This window comes from Alligator mississippiensis, chromosome 5 (genome assembly GCF_030867095.1).
Source record: "Alligator mississippiensis isolate rAllMis1 chromosome 5, rAllMis1, whole genome shotgun sequence".
Classification (NCBI taxonomy): domain Eukaryota; kingdom Metazoa; phylum Chordata; order Crocodylia; family Alligatoridae; genus Alligator; species Alligator mississippiensis.
The window spans coordinates 216,161,561-216,183,546 of record NC_081828.1 but is presented as its reverse complement, the minus strand read 5'-3'; the positions used below and the strand labels follow the sequence as shown (position 1 = coordinate 216,183,546).

At 49.4% G+C, this 21,986-nt stretch overlaps 1 protein-coding gene across 1 annotated transcript in view; it reads right to left on the bottom strand.

The window, feature by feature from the left end:
• PTH1R (parathyroid hormone 1 receptor) overlaps positions 1 to 21,986 on the bottom strand; it is a 144,202-nt gene that overhangs the window by 35,615 nt on the left and 86,601 nt on the right. The window contains exons 3-5 of the mRNA XM_014602746.3: positions 12,755 to 12,865; positions 11,597 to 11,715; positions 843 to 937 (exon numbers count right to left, since the gene is read on the bottom strand). Coding sequence (XP_014458232.1) covers positions 843 to 937; positions 11,597 to 11,715; positions 12,755 to 12,865 — 325 coding nt within the window. The remainder of the gene's footprint in view (positions 1 to 842; positions 938 to 11,596; positions 11,716 to 12,754; positions 12,866 to 21,986) is intronic.

The window sequence follows — 21,986 nt, the reverse complement described above, 5'->3', positions numbered from 1 at the left end:
ATAGGAAATGAGGCATTTAGGAGGAAGACCTTGCAAGGGGGGACTACACGGCACAGGTGCCACGGGGCCAAAACCAGTGTCTTGCTTTGGGTGCATTTGAGACCTACATGCACAGGCTCTCTCCACTGCCTGGGCTAATAAAATTGCCCTCCCAAGTGCACTGGAGAGAGGTCTGCATGCTCGAAAAGCCAAAGGTTGCATGTCTAATTCCCGGGTCTATGGTTTAGCCTCGGCCAGGGCAGAGTTGCCTGAGAGCTCATTTGCAGACGCTGCAGAAGTTGCATTGCCCTGCCGCTGTTGTGATGCCCTGCGACCAGCTGACCACCCCCCAGCTGAGAAAAAGGCCACCCTCCAGCTGAGTGTGATGCACTCCAACCAGTTCCCTCCTGACAGTCTGCATCCCTGACCACAGGCAGCAGGTGTGAGCACCACGCCTAGAGAAGAGAGGGCTCTATAATCTCTTCCCCATCACAGTTGGAGGAATCCTTATCTAGGGGCTCACAGCCATTTCTTGCCCCCGGTGCATGCTCCTAGGAACATGAGGGCACCAGAAAAACTTTGCTGTTCTTCCCCCAGGGCTTGGACTCATTTAGACCTCACCCCTGTTACAAATAGGAGCATTAGGTTGCTCCAATGCAGGGTTGAGCTCTCTCTGCACAGGCCATTTACTTCAAGACGGGAGAAACCCTCCACATCATCTGTGTTTCAATGGCATGATCCACAACTGGTAAGACGACCTCCACGTCAGCCGGAGGAGATGCACACGCAAAGCAGGTGCATGATGTCTGAAAACCCAAGTACCTCCGGTGATAACAAATCAATAGCTCAAAACAGACGCCTACCTGAAGTATCCCAGGATAAGAACAGCCACCGTCAGGGAGCCCAGGGAGATGGAGTATCCGATAGTATAAATCACATAGAGACGATCAAAGACCTCCTGTAGCACAAACGATGGGAAAAATAGATGCCAATTTAGAATTAATTCCATTGCAAGGTAACACAGCGGTGCTGGCCACATAGGGATGAAGGCTATTGTACCTGCCGAGAATATAAACCCATGGGTCAAAGGAGGGTGGGGGGTGATTATAGCAATATCATTATATGGACCAGGTGGACAACAATACATGATTTTCTAGTGACACTAGGGCTGCCAGGAGTCTTTGCAGGTGATTCAGAGTTTAAATGGGTGCCTTGCATGTCCAGTATACATTGCATTTTGGTAGCGTTTTTCATCCCAAAGGACCCCAAGGCACTATGCTGACACATGGTGAAATCATGATGCTCTTACTCAGGTCTATTCAGACAAAACATCCATTCATTTAAGATTTTTGCTTGACTAAGGATGTGTGGGATTTAGCCCAGCAGGTTACTCTGAAACGCTACCAGGGTGGTGGGTGTCTAGCACGAACTCCCGGAGAGCAATGAAATTTTGGCCAACAGATACTAGGAGAAAACATCTTCCCCTGCAAAGTGACCTATCATCTCTATTGCACACGCATGACTTCGGTTTGCAAAGTCTCACCACGACATCCTTGCTACAGTTTGGAAGCAACGGGGCTGCAAAGAGGATGGAGCTGGGCTGGGCTCAGTGGGGGCAGATGGCAGGACAAGGAGCAATGGCTTCAAGTTGCAGCAAGGGAAGTTGAGGTTGGGTATTAGGAAAAACTTTCTCACTAGGAGGGTGGTGAAGCACTGGAGCAGGTCACCCAGAGAGGTGGTGGACTCTTCATCCTGGAAGGTGTTTAAGACCCAGCTGGACAAAGCCCTGGCTGGGATGATGTAGCTGGGGCCGGTCCTGCTTGGAGCAGGGGGTTGGACTAGATGTGACCTCCTGAGGTCCCTTCAACCCTCATTTTCTATGACTCTGTGATAGACTACACAGCCCTGTAGGCATCTACCCTGCTTTTGGACAGAGACTAGGTGACCGTAGGTACCTCACACCTTAAACATCTAGGAAGCCATGGCTTCAAAAACCCTTCTCTTTGAGTCAGTTTTCCCATAGATGACTGGAGGCTTATTCCCAGGCAAGGAACATGTCAAGAATATCAGCTTTAGCAGGGTTAAAACAGCTACTAGCATTTCAGCTCCACAGGCGCTTTCATCTCCTTTGCCAAGAAATAAACTCAGAAGAAACCAACCAATTCAGCATCTTTTTGCTCAGCCCTCCCCTCTTCCCGGCCAAGTTTCAATAACATTAGTAACGCTGGGCTCAGGATGACAGCTCTGATTTTGATTTAGGGCTAGAAATGCCGCACAGGAATGTTAACCTCAGTCCTATTACATCAGAATCCCCAGATCTGGGAACGCTTCCTTGTGGTTTCCACTGGTGGAGTGGTGTGCCTGCCAGCATTCATCCAGTTGAGAAAATAGAGCAGTGGTTGCAGCAAGTCGTGGAGGAGCGACACCAGCAGACTGCGCATTTTGAAAAAGGGGGTCTCAGGTGAGGCCTCGCACCCCTTGCCCATCACCAAGGGGGTACCCTGGCAGCCCTGAAACCTGGCCTTGTCTCCCCGAGGCTCGTGTAGGATGATTTTCACTCCAAGAATGGATTCTAGCACCAGAAGTTTTACTACGGCAGGCAGAGCAAAAACTTTTCCCTTCCCCATTCAGAATTTTAACTGGAAACATCCATGTTCCTAGCAAACAATAGCTCTATTGTAGGTGCAAGGAGTGTGCTACCGGGACGGACCCTCTGATTGGCTGGCGAGCATGCTACGAGGCGTGGTTTAGCCACAGAGGATCTTTAAAATAATGGTGGCCCAGAGGTGTCACACACACATGCACATGCACAGGCACATGCACACATGTATATGTATACACACACACATGTGAATGCATATATATATATATATATATGCATATGCACGTGTACACATGCACACACATGTATGTGTATGTGTCTATGTATATGTACATACACGTGTGAATGCACACACGTATATATGTATATGCATCTATATGTACATGTACACATGCACACACATGCATGTGTATATGTCTATGTATATGTACATACACGTGTGAATGGACACACACATATATATGCATATGCATATATATCTACGTGTACACATGCACACGTGTATGTGTATATGCCTATGTATATGTATACACATGTATATATGTGAATGCACACACATGTATATATGCATATGCATATGTATATGTACACACATGCACACACGTATGTGTATATGTATGTGTATATGGATGTAGAAGTATGTGCATACACACATATATATGTATATGCATCTGCATATGTCTATGTACACATGCACACATGTATATATGTATATGCATGTGTATGTGTACACACACGCATGTGTATATGTATGTGTGTACACACATGTGTATATATACACACACATATATGTACATGCATATGTATATGTACACACACACACGCACACACACAGTTGCAAGCACAGGACACACAAGCCTCTGGAAACAGCAGCAGGTTTCAGTAGCACAGTGGCATGATGGGAAAAGATGAAGGCTCCAGGGTGGTAGAGCCGGGGGAGAGCTAGGAGGTCAGTGGCCCTGCAGAGGCAGCCCCAGCCCTCCTCAGCAGAGCATCTATCCCTATTTTTTCAGGTGAAGGAAGCAGGACACCGGCTATTTTACCTGGCCAGAAGGCAAGGACAGACCCAAGGGCTCTTGCACTCCAGTGCAGCAAGCTACACACCCCAGAGCATCCTTCCTTCCTTCCTTCCTGATACATGGCTAGCTTAACCTACTGCTTTCTGCAAGTCAGCTCCAGACACATCGCCAGGAACAGTCAAATACCTGGAGCCAGTGTTTTAAAAGCAAAGTTATATTCACTACAGGGCTCTCTTTGCTGTCTCATCTGAGCCTTCCCGTTCCAAATCTTTGCTCTGCAGGAATGACAGCTACCACTGCACGTTTCTTTAAATAAAAGCCATGACTTGGGTGCCAGGAACTGGGGTTTTCAGAAAAGCCCCAAAGCGCTTAACATCCGTAATAAAACGGCCTGGGAATGGCAGCTCTGCAACAGCAGATCTCAGCCTGTCATTTGGGAAGCCTCAGCTGCATTGTGGCATTTGCTCAGAGACAGGAAAAATGACACGACAGTCATTTCATAGCCACACACCTGAACCATGGCTTTGCAACCCGGCCGGGATCAAGCCACAAATCAGACATGGTTTGACTCTCAGCAATGAGGACATCATGCAATGGGATGGGAACTGGGGATGTGGGGGTTAGAAGGGTTGCTTCACCCCACGGATGCAGTTATAATAATCGGGATGCCTATGCAGGGCATGACTCCATTGAGCCAGGTGATGTACAAGCAAAATAAAAAGCAGCCTCTGCCCCAAAGGGCTTACAATCAGCATGTGCAAGAAGAGCCAGCAGGTGAATGAAGACAGAGCAGACGGTGCTCGCCTGCAGGCTCCCAGGTTGCCATCAAGGCTTTTGTGGGGGTCACTGCAAAGAAGCAAGACCTGGGAGGACGAGAATGGGTTTGATTTGGGGGACAGCGAAGGCAGGGTGGGGGGAGCAATAAAGATGCAGAAAATCTAACCAGTGGGAAAGGCTGCCAGCATGGGCCGATGGCAGGTGGGCGTCCACCGCTGAACGGGGGGACAGGTGGATGGCATGGGGACAAACCACGAAGGGCCCTGGCATGGAGCACGAGGAGCTGAGGCCTGACGCTTTTGTGTCACGTCCCCGGTCCTGCACCAGAGGGGTTTTTTTGAGCTTTGCCCTGCCTCCGTGGTGCGTCAGAGGGGCATTGCTGTGCTCCTCCGAGTGCTGCCAAGGGCCTCGCTTCCCAGGGAGCATCCGTGTGCACAGGGAACTGGAAGGCCACAGCTTGGCCCGGTCCCAGGGACAGCCTCCCGCTGTGTAATAGCGGAGCACGGAGGGCGGTGGTGTGCGTCTGGAGACAGGGTGCATTGCACGCCACTGGCTTCTGTGGAAACCCGGCCTCTTCCCCCCATCACCGCGACCGAGACCTAACAGGGAAGGGGCTCCCAGACCGCTGAGTCCACAGACAACCGTCAGCCCCTCTTGCACGCTGCAGCCATAAAACACCCAACAAAAACCCCGCAATAGGCTTCAGGAAGGCAGCAGGGGAGATGAGGGCACAGTCGGTGCCCGGGCTGCCTTGGTGGCAGGGAACGGGTGCATGCTCAGATGATGCTAGGCAGTGCAGGGCATCCTTTGGGAAGAGATGAAGACAAAGCAACACCCTGCCACGGTCCTTGCTGATCTGAGCTAGGAGGGAAATTCCTTCCTGACCCCAAACTAGGGATCAGCTTGATCTGAGTACCTGAACCAGCCCCCCTTAGTATATAGGGGAGCTCCCCAGGCCTGCACAGCCTAGGAGATGTTGCTAGCACATGCAGCAAAGCTTCCCTCCTGCGATGCACCCCAGATACCCCCAACACCACCCTTCCTGATGCCCCCGTCATCCAAGTCGAAGCCTAGCGGTTCTCCTTCCTCATTGTGGGCTGCTGGAGGGCATGCTAAATTAAACAGAGACATACGCCTGGGACTGGGATCTACCTTCAGCTCTGGGGCAAGCCACCCTGATGTTTGCAGCACAGTGTAGAGATACCCAGGCTAGCTTGGCTGACGTGGGCAGGCTCGGTCCATGGGTTAATTCACCCTGCAGCTCCGGTAGCCAGCTGGGGTGTGCCCACCCTGCACTGAGGTCTGCCAAAGAAGGGACAGCAAGACAATCACACCCTATATCCCTAAAAGACATCCGGAGGGGGAGCAAGGAGTATCCGCTCCCCTATAAAGAGAGGCTACACATGGCTAGTAACTGGGAGCACTTCAGTTTGTGGGGGCACAGCTGGAGACGTTGTGAAACATCTGGATTCTCCGAGGGCAGGCTCTTGGTGTTGCCTGGGAGTCAGGCATCTACAACGCCAAGTCCCTTTGATAATGTGACGTCAGACTTCCTACTGTCCAGCGTGCGGTCTCCCCCCCGCGGATCCACAAACCAAGGGGCGACGCTGTCCTGCTGTGACATTAGGACATCCAGCGTCTCCTAGCTAGAAGAGGAGAAGACTGAAGGGCTCCCGTGGCTGCGTGAGGCTGGAGGGTTGTCGGGAAGGGTGAAGTTAAATTATCGAAGTGCTTTCCGGCTCCGTCAAAGCTGCTGATTCAGATGTGGTTAATGACATGCTTAAAACTAGCGGGGACAGCATTTGGATGGCCACAAACCATCCCTTATGCCAGGAACTGGCTGTCACCCTTTCTAGTCATTTTTTTAAATAAGAGGTGACATCAAACAGCCCGGGGAGCAATGCCAGCTGAGGGCTTTGCCCCGATCTGCCTCGCTTTGAGTATCTGAGCTCTTTGGTCTTCCCCGCCTGTGCATTTCAGTCCCATGATCTGGGAAAGAAAAGGCCTATTTTGTAGGATGGAGGCTTAATCAGCTAGCATTGCTTTAAGTCATAATAGCACAGGAGCCCCTTCTGCAAAGGGAAGGCTAGCAGGCTGGGGACAGCTATTTGTCACTAATTAGCCCTCGGCAAGCCACTTTAAAATATAACCACGACAACGTGCTGATGAGGGTTGGCACATGAAATGTCTCAGTCTTTAACAACTGATGGAGAGCTAGATGATGCAGTGTCTGCGATGCAAAGGTCCAGGCTCTCCGGGTCAATAAATCCCTTCCAGATCCCCGCTCCACCCAGTATTAAGGCTCCCTTCACCTTGGATTAGTCATATATGAAAAAACCCCCAGTGTCTTAGTATAAAGCAGGGCCATGCAATCTCTATCCAACAGACCCTACTCATTCAGCCTCTTTCAGTTTGCAAGCATCACGGGCCTTTCACCGAGGCGCTAATGAGCTCCACGAACAAAGGCCGTGCAACTACTTGGCTTTGAACCAGGCTGTTTTGATAAAGCCACCCTGGGATGCACTGTACTTTCCCCGATGTGCCTGGCATGTGACTGGCTCCCGGGGGGCTTCTCTCATTACCCCGAGAGCAGCGAAACCACTGCGCTATAAACAAGCAGTGGCAGACAAAGCTGGGGCTGGTGGGCTGAGGTTTCATCTGCTCTTGGTCCATGTCTCTGGGACAGTGGTTTCCAGGCACAGATGAACCTCCCAAGTTGCTGCCTGGCCTTTGTTCCCCTCCTCTCTGTGATTTATCTCGGTCACATTCATCCTTAATCTTGTCCTTCAGGACAGATTGGTTTGCCCTTCTCTAAACACGGCATGGACACCGCGGCTGGAGAAGGGGATCTGGCAAGACGGTCCCGTTAAGGAAGGGTGGAGAGAGAGCGCCCGCGTCCAAGTCTGCCTGCTGCCCGCTCGGATGGAAGCAAGCAGAGCAGAGACGGGATGGACGCACATCCTTGCAAAAGGGAAACTATCCCAGAGGGCAGCAAGGCGAAAGGGCTACCAACCAGCACAGGCCAGGACACGAGCAAAATGTCTCCTTGCACACCCATGCCCAAAGGGCTGCTCCAGATCCCTGTTAACGAAGAAACCACTGGGAGACAGACGGGCCTTGTAGCCAGGCTGGGCTCCCGGACAGGCGGGCACCAACTGATCTGACCGTCCCGACCTCAGGTTTCTATAAACACCGGATGGAAAATAAACAGCCTGGGGCTGTCTGGTCGGGGCCCTGGGGTGGAAGCCACACATCTCTCAGCTCTTTGGTTTGGAGGCGGGAAGCCTCTCCAAGCCGGCTCCTGGGTTGGACCGGCAAGGGCTATTGAGGGAAGAGAATTAGGGACAAGGCAAAGCACTGAGCCAGGTGGCGTGGACCACCTCCACGAGGGCTACATGATCTACGGGGCACTTCGAAAGCCCCAAGATCGTGCTGCTAAATGATGTCCCTGCCTCTCTTTGGCCAAGCATCCAGGATGCCTCTTCTTCCAGAGGGCACATCCCGTCCTTCCCCGGCACTAGTCGCTCCACGAGAGCCTCCTGATACCCTCTACATGCCCCACGGTGAGAGAGGGGATGCCTGGGTGCAAGGGTGTCAAATGGACATCATTGACCCTCAAAAAAACCCAACCCCCAAGTACCTGCTTCCCAGTTATGATCTGCAAATGCTTCTGGCTTGAATGTCTTTAGTTTACATTGCTGATTAGAAAGCAAAGCAGCCTCTTGGCAGTCCTGGGGGGAAATCCTCCTAGTTATGTTGCTCAAAAACACTGGCAGTCTCTGGCTCCCTTTGCATGTTCATAGATTCACAGACGTTTAGGCAGCTCCTATTCATTTTACGGGCAATTATGACCCACAGGTCCCTTTTGGACACGGTGCTAGCTAGCGTAGCACCACCAAGCCTGACAGTTGCTTTGGCCAACCTCATAATTATCCTACGCTGGCTAAAATAAGAACATACTTGTACTCCCTTATAGCATGTATATATATATATATATACACACACACACACACACACACACACATATATATATATATATATATATATACACATATACAGGCATGTATATGTGTGTATATATATATACACACAGACGTCTGGGCTTCTGGCGTTAAGTTCTCTGCAACTTTCCATGGGCTGTGCTCCTCCAGCTCTCTCCCTCCCAACACATCCCAGCCACCGCTTGATACCATGGCAACATGCCTGTTAATTGCAGTCATTAGTGGTGACATCCTTCCTTGGAGGTTCCTTCATCCTTCCTTCCTAGTCTCCATCCTTGGAGGGGTTTAAGACCCGGGCAGACAAAGCCTTGGCTGGGATGATGTAGTTGGGGCTGGTCCTGCTTGGAGCAGGGGGTTGCACTGGATGTGACCTCCAGAGCATCCTTGCAACCTTCATTACTATGATTTTATGACATGAAAATGCTCTCCCTCCAATGGGGGGAAAAAAAAATAATAGAAACTTCTCTCTTTGTGTCTGGAAAAATTCCTCCCACCTGGCATTCCCCAACCTGTCTACTTAAGAGTCAAGGAAGGGCTTAATAAGCCTGCCAGGTCTGCAGGGAGTGAAAGACCAGGGGTCTGCATTGCTGTCACCCTCCACCAGCAGAGAGATGATGAGTTAATATTACTCTGTCTTTCATTCCCTTTCATGTGCCAGGACCCCCCCAGAGCCTTAAAAGCGGCTACATCGGGACTGCCTCGCTTGTCACGGAAATGCTGCCACACAACAAGGCGACCACCCAACCGCACACGTTTCAATGCGATGTCAGGAGCAACTGCAAACTTCCCACCCGGAGATTTCTAGCCTAGGCTTTTCCTGATTTGATGTCGGCTTTGATGCCACCACAGGGAAAGACAATTTAGGAGACGAGCAGCCTGCGGGAACTGCGGGAGGAGTCTCTGCAACTAAAAGGCTGCAGAAGACAGGGGCCTTTGGATGCTAAATGGATCTCGTGACCCTGTTCCTGGAAAGAGCTACCTGCCAGCTGTGTTTCAGGGTGAAGAGGCTGCAATACAATGGCTCCAGGGATGCTCATGCACACACCTGCAACTTCGTAGAAGCTGGTTATTAATGGACAAGGATGGGGCAGTTGCTTACCCCCTTGCCTAGGACTCAGGAGGATGCCATGCCATCCCCGGTGGTTTCCAGGACCACCTGCTGCCCTACCTCACACCTCAACTCAGCAACAGGGCTCTGCTCCCTGTTCAGGGCTGTGCAGGATCGTCCCTTACACTACGACCTTCTTCCTCCTCGTTTGGGCTGCTCCACACCCTTCGGACACCCAAACAATAAGGAAGCACCGGCTCCCCTCCAAATTTTCTTGGCTGGGATGACATCACTGGGGCTGGTCCTGCTTTGAGTAGGGGGTTGGACCCTTCCAGCCCCTATTTTTCTATGGTTGAACCCTACCCATCCAACGTTTCATGGGAGCTCATCCAGGGACCAGTAACGGCGGGCCCACCAGCTGGGATCCCCTGGCATGTGTCATCACCTTGATTTCAACTAGAAGTCGCGGCCAGGAGTAGAGGTGGTCATTCCCCGGGGGTCATTTATCAGACCGACTTTAGCTGTTCAGAAGATGCTTGGTGGAAACGAAGCTCGGGCCAGGGTAACTGTGCTCCCAGAATGAGTGGGGCGTTGCTTATTACTGCTGCGTAGCTAGTGACTTTTGAGGCATGCACAGCCATTGCAGCTTGCGTAGGCATTCAGAGCCGGACGTGTACCCAGAGCACCCACAACACCTTCCCAAACCTCTTCAGGAAGCTAAAGGCTGAGGACATTCACCCACGTCACTCCATGACGTGCTAGCGGTGTAAAAGGGAGCCGGTGTAAAGCCAGCTCGGGTGTGTCTACACAGCATGCTCAGAGATGCTCTGGGACCATTTCTATTCCCTGCTGGGATGATTATAGACTGAGATGCTCAAATGCCTCTTTCCTCACTTAGCCACTTGATTCAAGCTTTGCCTCACTGCTAACCCCAGTGCTGTTGGGGTTGGGTTGAAAATGGAGAGCATTTCCACCCAGGAACTGCGTGCCCGGCCTGCCCCCAGCTGTGCAGTTTGTGGCTAGATCTTGAACGTCATTTCCTCCGGTGAGCCAGGAGACGGCACGATCCTAACTACGGACGGGACATGGCTCACCATGTACACCTCGGTTTAAATATCTGATTCAGGTAGTGTCGAGAAATAAGGGTTTTTGCTGGATACTCAGCCAATACAGCGGGGATGGAGAAACGGTAGAGATGGATTGTATTCTGCGGATGAGGTCTCGTCTCATGGAAATCCTAACCTGGTTTCTGCCAAAAATGAAGGATTCACTTCTGCATCTCACTGCTCTGTATTCATACAGAGACCTGCAGAGAGCTAACCCAGAGGCTGATCTTTGATCTCCTGGGTACCAACCCCCCACGGCTTTGCAAATCACCCGTGTCTTTGTAAAGCGACTGTGACACACAATCGTTCGGCTTTGCTCGGGATCTCCCAGGCACAGAGCCATGGAGAAGCAAACCCCGCTGCTCTTCAGCTTCATTTCAGCATCCATATGAAGACTAGCTCCATTTTCAGTCACTCGTTACTGGAGGAGCATGATTTTAAAGGACCCTGTCTCTGTGTAAACCCTTATTAATACGGGAGTTTTGCCCCTATTAATGCACGAGTCATGACAATAGCTTTACGAGCCTGCTAATCGGGGAAGATCCCCAACTCTTCAGCTTAATGGGTAGAAGCTGAGCCATTTAAACTCAGAGGTCCTCAGCTCCATACTGAGAGTCAATGCAAAGAGAGGGCTGTTACTAGTCGGATTGCAAATTCTCCGAGGTTGGGATCATATTTCTGCTCTGTAGTTGTACAGCACCGAGCGCAATAGACTCCTGGTCCAAGCCTGGGGCTACTGGATGCTACAGCATTGCACAGCAGGCTATGAGAAGATGGGTCAGCTGTTCATAGGGTGGTCTCTTGGCAGGGAGCAAGTCTCACTGGAGCGTGGGCACCCGCTGCTAGCTTCATAAGTACTTTGCTCACCGCATGCGATCCACTTCTCCCCTGATCGCAGGGAAGATGGCTCATGCCAGGTAGAAGAAGGCATGGGTGGCTTCGAGAACAGTTCCCACCCCACTTGGGGTGAAACCATGATGAAGAAAGGTTTGGCTGTAGCCCACCAGCCCTGGGAGTTTCTCCAGCGGCGGAGGTCATTTGCATTGTGTACAAGCGCTACTTACCCTTTCCCTCGTCTCGTTGGTGAGGAACTTAGCACACTCGCTGTAGTTCGCCCAGGTCCGGTTGTTGCCTGGTACCAGCTCCCAGCTCCCGTTCAGGTCACACCGCCGATAGGCATGGCCTAGCGAAGAAAGGACAGAGCACATGACGGGATGCTGAGCGGACATCCGAGGAACGATCTCCCCAGTGCCTCCCTGGAGCTCAGTGACACACCGCCAGTCTACCCTCATCCTCCTCTTCCCCTCTTGCTTGTGCCAGTCTCTCACACAGTTTTATGTCAGACCCCCCCAAATCTCCCACGAAGATCCAACCATCGACGCTCAGCTAGTTGTTCTACTAAGAAATTCCCAAAGGGCTACTGTAATTCCTCACATACCACACAACACATTTCCCCCCCCCAAATTAGCCCTCCAAAATGGGAATGTAGCTCTTTAGTGGAGAAGCTGATTTCTGTGCCAGAACTGAAGCAGGGAGACACTGCAATACCTGTCCTTTGCTTCTCTCTCTTCTCTCCAGCCAGCACAAACAGGGAAGACTCTAGCTTTTCACCAGCTCACAGTTGCTTCTGAATTAGCAGTAGATTTTGGCTGAGCAGCCAAAAGCTGCTGTCAATTCAGCAGTGGCCGTTAGAGGGTTCAAAGTCTAAATTCGGCGTGAAGTAAGTTGGCTGGGGGCTACTGAGCTGCTTCGTGTATCGGCTTCAGCCATGGCTCTGGAAACCCCCTTTTTCTTCATTCTGCCTTCCTAAAACAAGCGGGGTGTCTTATTTAAGTGTGTGATACTCAAGAAAATATGGTAGTTGAAAAGGGGCATTTGTTCAAGCATTGCAAAAAGGTTACCTAGGGAGGCTGTGGATTTTCTATCCCTGAAAATTATCAAAATCAAGTTAGGTAGACACTTGGCAGGGATGGTTGAGGCAGGGATGACCTTGCCTTGAACAGGGGCTGGACTAGGTGCCCTTGTAAGGTCCCTTTCAGCCAGACTTTCCCATGATCATCTATCTATCTATCTATCTATCTATCTATCTATCTATCTATCTATCTATCTATCTATCTATCTATCTATCTATCTATCTATTCCCTCCAGCTCAGTAGTCCCAAGCCACATCCCTCCACCCTGCAGAGGATAACCATCTCCTGGCAATTGGGGAGGAGGTTTACCTTTGTGATTGAAGTCGTAGATGTACTCCGGACATGGCATCTCCACCACTTTGCCTGGCACGCCTTCTGGCCAGCAGACAATGCCGTCCCACTCGGGCAGGCAGAAGCCATCTGCAGAAGAGGAGCAAAAAGAAAAGGTGTCACTGGAGCATGAGGAGCAAATGTCTTTGCCCTTCATTGGCCTTCAATGCTTCCATATGCATTCACTTCATTGCACGTTCACTGCCTCCAAGTTGCTAGCTCGGTAAAATCACTGATGTTCGGCAGTGCAACATGCTCGACACCTACTAGGATGTGGAGGGAAGATGCAGCCAACCCTTGTACCTGGTTCTTCTCAGACGAACGCAGAACAGACAAAGAGGTTATAGGGGCTCTCTGAGCATCTCATGGCTTTGGAAATCACTTTATATATTGATCTGAAATAGCCTGAGTCTGATCAGGTTGAGGGCAAGCAGCAAAGCTCATCCCTTCAGCCAGGGAGGGAAATGGAGAATGGACCCTCTAGAGAGACTCAATCCAAATGATGAGCTTAATTAGGACCACAACTAGAGCCCGGCTGGCAACAAATGCTGCTGAATTATTGCACAGATGCATTTGAATGTGAATTTGGTTGGATTTTTAAAACAGTTTTGAGGGCAACTCCAACACCTGTCCAGGGACCAGTGGGGGCATCTCTGCCAACCTAAAGAAATCAAATTCACCCAAGGAACTTTGTCTGCCTACGTCCTTAGACCAACACGGCTACAACCTAAACCCCTGCAACCTAAAGAAATAACATTTATAACCTAAACCTAAAGAAATAACATTCAAAACACTGCATGGAGTTGCTGACATCTGTCTGCTGCTATCGGTTTGCCTGGCTTTCAGGAAGCGGGGGGTAGTTAATGGGTTTCCTTTGGCTTTGCCCTGCCCCCCTTAGTCAATGGGAGCTTGGTGACTGAAGTCAAGGAAGGAAAAAGGGATCCAAGATTTGGAAGAAAGTGCACACAGTATCCTGAATGTGCACTGATCTGCAATTTAAGAGAGCTGACTTGTAGCCATTATATATGGATCTGGAGGCTGCTGCTTACATGAAATTGGATGAGAAAAAAAGGGAATAAAACAGGTCACAAGGATCTCCTTCCTCCATTTGCCTCTTAAGAGGGTATTTTTTGTTGTTGTGAATAATTCACAAATTGTTTCTTAATTTCTTTAGCAGTTCACGAAAACCTGCAGAATGCGGAGCTCCCCGAACGCTTGCAAAGAAGAATTTCCCCAACTATTTGAGTTGGTTTAATCAAAGATATCGGAGTTACCCAAAGAACTGTGTCTGCCTGTGTCCGACCAACACGGCTACAACCTGTGCCCCTGCAACCTTGAGACTGAGCAGCTACAATAGCAAGGGTTTCAACTAACCAACCACAAAGCCCAGCTCCCTCCGAAATAAAGTTTGGAGATCTGAGTCCTCATGCCTTATAACTAACTAGGATCAGGAAGAAATTCTCTTTGGGGGCAGTTTATCCTACCGTTGTTCACCACTGGATTTTCTCTACTGCAGGTAAGACTACCCACAACCCAAGATGGGATCCTGGACTACACAGACCATTGGCCACCTCTGCTTTAGGGCATCCTATAGTCTTGCCCTCCTTGCCACTTGCTTATACAAGCAATACTTTAGCAAGCGAACAGCTGTGCATCCTTAGGCTGTCCTCAGGAGAGGAATGACTTGTGCTAATTGTCCTAGTCTTAAGAAGTTAAAGGGGGGAAAAAAAAAGAAACCGTAGCAAACTCAATCTATCAGCAATGGACCTGCAGCAATCTCTGGCAGGTAAAGGCTGCGCCCTGCAAGGTACTGAGCCCTCTGGTCCAATCCAGTATTGTTTTAAATGTACAATTTAAAAAAACCTACATGGTAATAGGTGCTTCAAATGCATACACCTCGAACACCTGGATAGCCCCACTGAGATCATTTGGTGCAGACGGTGGAGCATGCACCCTGAAGAAGCGGGAGCCAGGACACCTGGTTCCTATTGCTTCTGAGCTGCTGCGATTTTGAGTGAGAAATACAGGGCTAATTCCAGCAGTCACAGAGTAAGTGGGAGTATCTCACCGACTTCCACGCACGTCCGATGGCATGTGTCTCAGTTAACCATCTGTGCTACCAGTGCATCGGTACGCTGCACCAGCTCTGCCATAACTCATGGGGCTGTTGTGAGACTGAAGGATTGGATGCTCTTGAGGGAGCAATCGGTAGTTAATGAAACCTTTTCATTGTCAGTAGACGGATCTATCCCAAACCCACGTGTTTCATTGGCAGCATATCCTTAAGAAATTTGCTGGAGTGGGTCGGGTGGGCTACACGGAAGAACCTAGCATGCGACAGCCCCAAGACTGCATTTGGGTGACAAGCAAATGCAGACAAGTAGGTTTGACACCACTTTAATTTTCTATTTGCTGGAGACTTTCCCCTCTTTAGTAGTTGCTGCATTTCTAGCTAAGCGCTGCATCCAATGTGTAGTATAAAGGCGCTGTGCAGGAATCAAAATGGACTGCACTCCAGGGTGCCATTGCTAAAAAGGCATGATAAATGCACCGAGATCTTCGAGACCGTCTTTCATTAATACCAGAGATAGGCCTTCAACAGCCTTTCAATCATTCAAGTAATGTATATTCTTTGTAACGCATGTCCTTTCGCATAATTAAATAAAACCCAAGGTTGTCTTAAAAAAAAAAAACAATCCAAAAACCCTTAGTTAATGTGCTCCTATTTTGGTTTAGGGACGACAATGCTGAATTCAATATAAAGGCCTTCTAGGGAATAAAAAAGGACAATTTGAATTTTGATTTCTTACTTTTAATTTAGTGCTAATGAAAGGTTATCCAAGTCCTCAAAAATACAGCGAATAAATAATATCCCCAACCCCGGTGAGACGTGCAGAAATCAAAAATACATGAATGCATGTGTATTTTTGAGGCAGGATGGCTATGCAGTCTCTATTCCTGCGAGCTGTACTGTTGGTGCTGTGCTAATAGCTGTTTTCAGTGATAATTGGAGCTGTGCACGGAACTGAATGTTTTTGGTTCACTTGACAAACCAAAAAAAAAAAAGAAGAAAATGTGCAACTCCAAATTAAAAAAAGGTATTTTGATTTTCTCAACAAACTAATATATATATAGATATATCATCCAAACCAAGACCGTCTCGTTTCACTCGGGTGGTTTAACCCTTTGCTATAGCCAGGCAAATCATCCCACAAAAAAAAGAAAAAAAAGGGGTTTCAAAACCAAAAACACAAATATTTTGTTTTAACAATGTTTAAACAGCTCCTTTCAACTGCAGCTTCTGGCCAGAAGGATTTTTCAAACCCAACCTGAATTCATAAATTCTTTCATTTTCCCTGAAACTGCATTTAAAAAAAATTTTATTTTTTTTTTTGCAAAATGAAACGCTCATGATTTGGCCCATGTTTCATTGCTTCCCCTACCCTGGTGACAAAGAAAGCAGAGCGCTGTGCGGTGCATCTCGATAAGCACGTCTGTCAGAAAAGCTGCAGACGGCTCAGCAACAAGCGCGGAGGGCACCTGGCTCCTGTCGCTGCTGGGTTGTTGCAGTTTTTGAAGGAGAAATTTAGAAATTATTCCAGCTGCTGCCAAAACCAAGAGAGTCATCTCCTCGACTTCCATGGATGCTGGACGGCAACCAGCAGAACTCCGTGCCTCGGTTTAACCATCTGTGAAATGGCTGCAGCAGTCCTGGCACGTCTCGTGGGGTGGTGACAAGATTTAACCCGTGCTCTTGATAGAGCAATTACTATTTAACAAGGGCATCTTCACGGGTATTCATGTGACCTGTCCCAAGCTGATTTTGTCCTTCCCTTGCAGTTGACTGACGATGGGAAATGAATGGATACACTCCAAAAGCATTTTTAAAAAAGCAGGGAAGTTGGTTTTTATGTAGTCACATAAACTTAGTCACATAAACTTTTTATGTAGTCACATAAACTTATTCCTGTGACCTCTGATTGACTTCTCATACCTCTCGCCCTTGACCATTTGCTCCTTTATTATCCCATTTTGACCCCAGCGATGCTCCGGGTTACAATCTGGAGCTCACATATTTGTGTTCTACTTATCCTACAAGTCACTTAGGGCATATAAGACGTGGAAAGACAACTGCATGAGAGTTCAATGCTATTTTCATTTTAACAATCCCAAATGAACCTCTTTGGCTCCCCTCTGCACTCCCCCCCTGCCTTTTTTTTATTTAGCTTCTCACTTTTCTCTGCAGTCTACCCTGCAAGTCAAAAGAGAGGAAAAAACCTGGAAAACCCTGAAACGGAATTGAAAAGCAAAACTTTCAGAAGGGAAACCCTTTTCACGATGACCATGCAATGCTCTTAATTTTCAACACGGGAACTTTTCATAAAGCAAATTCAGCCACCTCCATTTAGCTGCTTCGGGGCATTGCCAGGAGTAATAATAGTTCCTCTCAAGAGATCATGAAGATGCTCATCAACTCTATGTAGCCAACCCAAGGAACCAGTGTGGATTCACTTTACTGTAAAACCCAGAATTGATAAGTAGCATTTTTAAAAAGAAAGGCAGGGGCTGGGGATCCGTTTAGGACTGAAATGGTCTGTATGCATCAGCACAGTTGGCAAAAAGGACCTTTTTTGGCTACAAAATCCCTGTGCATTTGAAGAACATTAGGGGTGTTTCCGAAAAGGGAAGCACGTGTATACAACAACCGGTTTGCACACCCGCATGCATGCATGTACATGTGCATGCACACACGTATTCATGCATGCACAAACACATACATGCACACGGATTATGGACCAAGTTGCAGCTGGTTTGCATCAGTAGAGGCCCATTCATTTCCAAGCTAGGTCAGCGCAGCCCCGCGGAGGCCATGGCCCGACGTGCCAGGGAGCGTGGTTGAGGTTCGTACGCTAACGTGGTGACAGGAGATGCTTCTTTGCTGAACAAATCCTTTGTGAGGGCTTCCCCCAGCTGCCTGGAAGCTGGGCAGGAGACAGCCCTGCACAAACCGCTGGGAGCAGCGCCTTGCCCAAAGGCTATAAAAACGATAGACAAACCCCCTCGATCAACACGACGTGCGCGGTCGCCTTCCCGCCATCCGCCTCCTGCTCCGCTCCCTAACCCGGTGGTGGAGGCTGCCATTGTTGGCAACTCTTCCTTCTTCTCCGGCATCTCTTGATATCTGCCGGTCGCAAGGCCGCTTCTGGCTCTGGACTGACTCCTGGAAGAAGTCAGGGGCTAAGCTAGGAACCGAACTTGGGCTTTGTGGATGCATCTAAACGAGATGCCGGCTGCACAATCATTAGCACGTGGTTATTTAGTACTTCCATAACCAAGTACTAAATGACTGCACTACCTGGCTTTGCTGCGCAATAGCGTCTCGGCACGTTTTCCTAGTAACATTTGCTGTGCAGTTGATTATTACTACTGCGCGGTGCCTCGTTAGTCCTCTACGGCAGTGTTGCGGCACGGTTTGCAATGAGCTACCACTCGGTAAGCGTCTCATGCAGACGCAGCTTCTAGTTTTCTGCCGTCCCCATGAAACCTGTCCCTCTTTCTAGAGGTTTGCCACTGCCCAGACCTCCTTTCTGGTGTGCAGGGAAAACAACGGCCTGTTAGAAAGGCTCATGTGCTCCCTTGCACGAGGACGGGGCACACAATGGGATACACCACCCCCAAAACAGTGGAGGAGCCCATGGGGAGGATCCAGACAGGGGAAGGGAGAGCCCATTACAAAAGAAGATAAAAAACCCCCCAAACTTGGCTTATTTAACTCATTAAAAAGAGCGTCGCGGCGTTTCCAGAGAGGGAGCAGGGACAAGACACCAAAGTATTGAGCAGACAGAGCTTAGCTGATTTATAGGAGAGCTGACAAAAAAACCTGGTTGCCTGAGACAAACTGGGATCTGGGCTTAGAGACCCACAAAGACCAGCCCTATGTTCATACTGAGGCAGTCCAAGCTGGGAAAAGGCCCCATCCCTCCCCAGCGCCCCTGCAGTCGCCTCCTCCGAGACCCATCCGTCTCAGCACCACTTGCCTCGACCTTAGCTTGCTTTCAAAATAACTCCCCCAACCCACAGTAACGCCGTGTCCACTTCCCCTGCCGCAATAAAAAAACACAACGCTTCCTCTCCCCGGCGCTGGATAAATAAAGACACTGGGTACAGAGAGGGAGGAAGGTGGACGTTGCTGGCACCAAAAAAACTCCGTCAAAACCAGCTCCCTGGGAGACGTGAGGCTCCAGAGACGCAGCCGCTCCTGGACTTGTCCGTGTCTGGGGGGAGCTGCTGGCTTAGCTCTTGCTGTGTATTTTTTGCCCCTTCATTATTGCTCTCCCTTCCCACTGCAGCCTCAGGGCAGGTACAGCCAAGCCCTGGCTGGGATCCATCTTCTGGCTCACCTTCCTAGTCGTGCCTCAGTTTCCCCGAGGGTCAGCAGCATTGCCCTGGCCCTCAAGGGAAGCCCAGCTTGCAACGTAACCTGCCAAGGTGAACGTCCAGGCCGGGTCTCCATGCTTTGGGTGCAGAGAGCCATGCACCGTCTGTATCTGTTCCCACACCATAGCTCCTTCTGCTGATCCCTGTAACCATCACCCCTTGGTCATATGGGGAGACAACAGTCTCCTCATCCCTTAGTCGTGAGGATAAGCAGCCCTCCTGCTTGCACCGCTCCAGCCTCGAGTCCTAGATAGCAACCCAATCCTCCCCTCCAGTCTTGCATGCTTGTCTCCCAGCTCCAGCTGGCCTTAGGCACCAATTCCTCTCCTCTCAGGCCTATAACTTTATTTGTACCTGAAGTGCAAATGCATCAGATTGCCACCCGGTTTCCCCTGCAACCTGGACAGCTCTATGCGAATCGTGCTTTGCTGGGAATGAATACATAAGTGCCGCGAATAAAAACGTGGCCGTCACAACTAGAGATCATGCAGGAGGGAGTTAGGATGAATATCTCCCTGCAGGCACGGAGCTTCATTGGCCAACATGGAGAAGCTTGAACCACCTCCAGACAGGGGCTGGGACAACTAAAGCTAACTTGCAATTGTGGGGAGACTCCGACGACACAAAGACCATGTGTGAATGTGGAAGAAACTTTCAGACGAGACAACACCTGCCCAGGTGTAGGAGAAGTCTGTGCCCATTTCTGCACCCACATCCGCACATAGTGACAGGGCGTCAGAAGAGGAAGACGTTGGGAGTGAGCCCTCCTGAGATCTTCCTGGGGGGCAAAAGGAAGCAGGAGAGTAAATGCAGTGCACTGAGGACTGGAGAGCATTGCATTCACACATTGCTTTCATGACATGTGGCTGCTTAAAGGATACCTGTCTTGTGGTATCTACCTTTAGTCTAGAGATCTGGGCCTGAGCTCCTCTTTTTCTGAGCCGGGTGCATGGGAAACATGGTGACACAGGGAAAGAGCAGAGGGTAGCACTCAGTTCTCTTCCCCCGTTTCCTTCCCGAGGAGCCCACGCCAAGCTCCAAGGACCAGGTAGAGAGAAGATGGACAACCCTTTCAAAATTAACTATTAAAAAAAAAAAGAAGACATTTGAGGAACTGCAAATTGACTGCCTGACTCTCAGGAAAACTTGCTCGTGAATTGTGTGCACCTGCATTTATGGCTGAGGCATGCCGGACAATATTCCTGACCCTATGCCGTGTTTTCCTCGCCTCTTGAAAACGCAAGGTCTTCAGGACAGGAGCTGGCTCTCATGATTTCTGCACGCAGCGTCTGCAGCCCTGGGGCTTGGAAGGGCTATTGTGGCATTAAAGGTGGCACCAAATTGGTACCACTGCTGCGAGGCATCTTCTGATGCAAAAATGCCAGAGGACTTTCTGAATTGGACTTCAGGGATTTCACAGCTCCGTTCACTCTCCTCGCTGGGGCTCACAAGACACAGCCGGCACCACGAGGCAGGACAGGTTGTCCCAGAGCTGCCCACAGCGGCAGGGGGAAGCTACAGATGGAGCTGAGGTTGAGGAGCTGATGCCTTGGCGTCCATCCTCACTGCTCCGGCTTGTGTAACGTGGGTCTAATGAGGGATTTTCTCTCTTGCCTGCTGGGTTTTTTCTCTCCCCTCCCGCCCCTGCCCCTGCCCCCCCTTGCATCTCCGCTCTTTATGCAAGCACTACATCCATGTGGAGAACACATTAAAACCATCTGCGCAACCATTTGGCAGCTGGGTAAATGCAAACAAGGTCCCGAGGTGTTTATCTAGGGGTATGGAATATAAATCAGCCCGAGTTATTCTGGCACAGCGTGAGGCACCAGGGAGACCGCAGCTGGAATACGGTGTGCAATTGTGGTCACTCTGTTACGGGAAGGACATTCAGCGGATTGGAAACAGGCAGGGAGGAGCAACCAAAAAAATGACCCAGAGCTTCGGAGGGGGGAGATATGTGTCTGTATGGGGGTGTTTGTCTGGATCTACAGCGGTATTTCCAAGCCTCTACGTGTGTGTGTGCGTGCGTGTGGATTTGTGTATGTCAGAGACTAGTATATATAGACATACCCAGATTCACACATGCACACACACATCTATCTATCTATCTATACACAAAAATGTATGCACACATCCCTATCTATCTATCTATCTATCTATCTATCTATCTATCTATCTATCTATCTATCTATCTATCTATCTATCTATCTATCTATCTATCTATCTATCGTGATCTGTGCACACATTTCTGACTTTTCCTATATAAGTATCTTTCTGCATGTTTGCACAGAGGTCTAGCTTAAATGTTGCACATACACACACACACACACACATATATACTAGACTCTGACATACAAAGATCCATGTATGCGTGTGCATGTGTGTGTGTATGTATGCATGTGTGTGTGTGTGTATATATATATAACTATGCTATGTATGGAGAGCCGTGTGTGTGTGTGTGTGTGTGTGTGTATGTATGCATGTGTACGTGTATGTATATATATATATAACTATGCTATGTACGGAGAGCCATGTGTGTGTATCTAGTATGCATATCTATAATGCATGTATCTATATTACTATGCTATGTATGGAGAGCCGTGTGTGTGTGTATATCTAGTATGCACATCTATAATGCATGTATATATATAACTATGCTATGTATGGAGAGCCGCGTGTGTGTGTGTGTGTATCTAGTATGCACATCTATAATGCATGTATGTATATAACTAAGCTCTGTCTGGATGAACACAGTTGGGGCAGGGTATGTGTA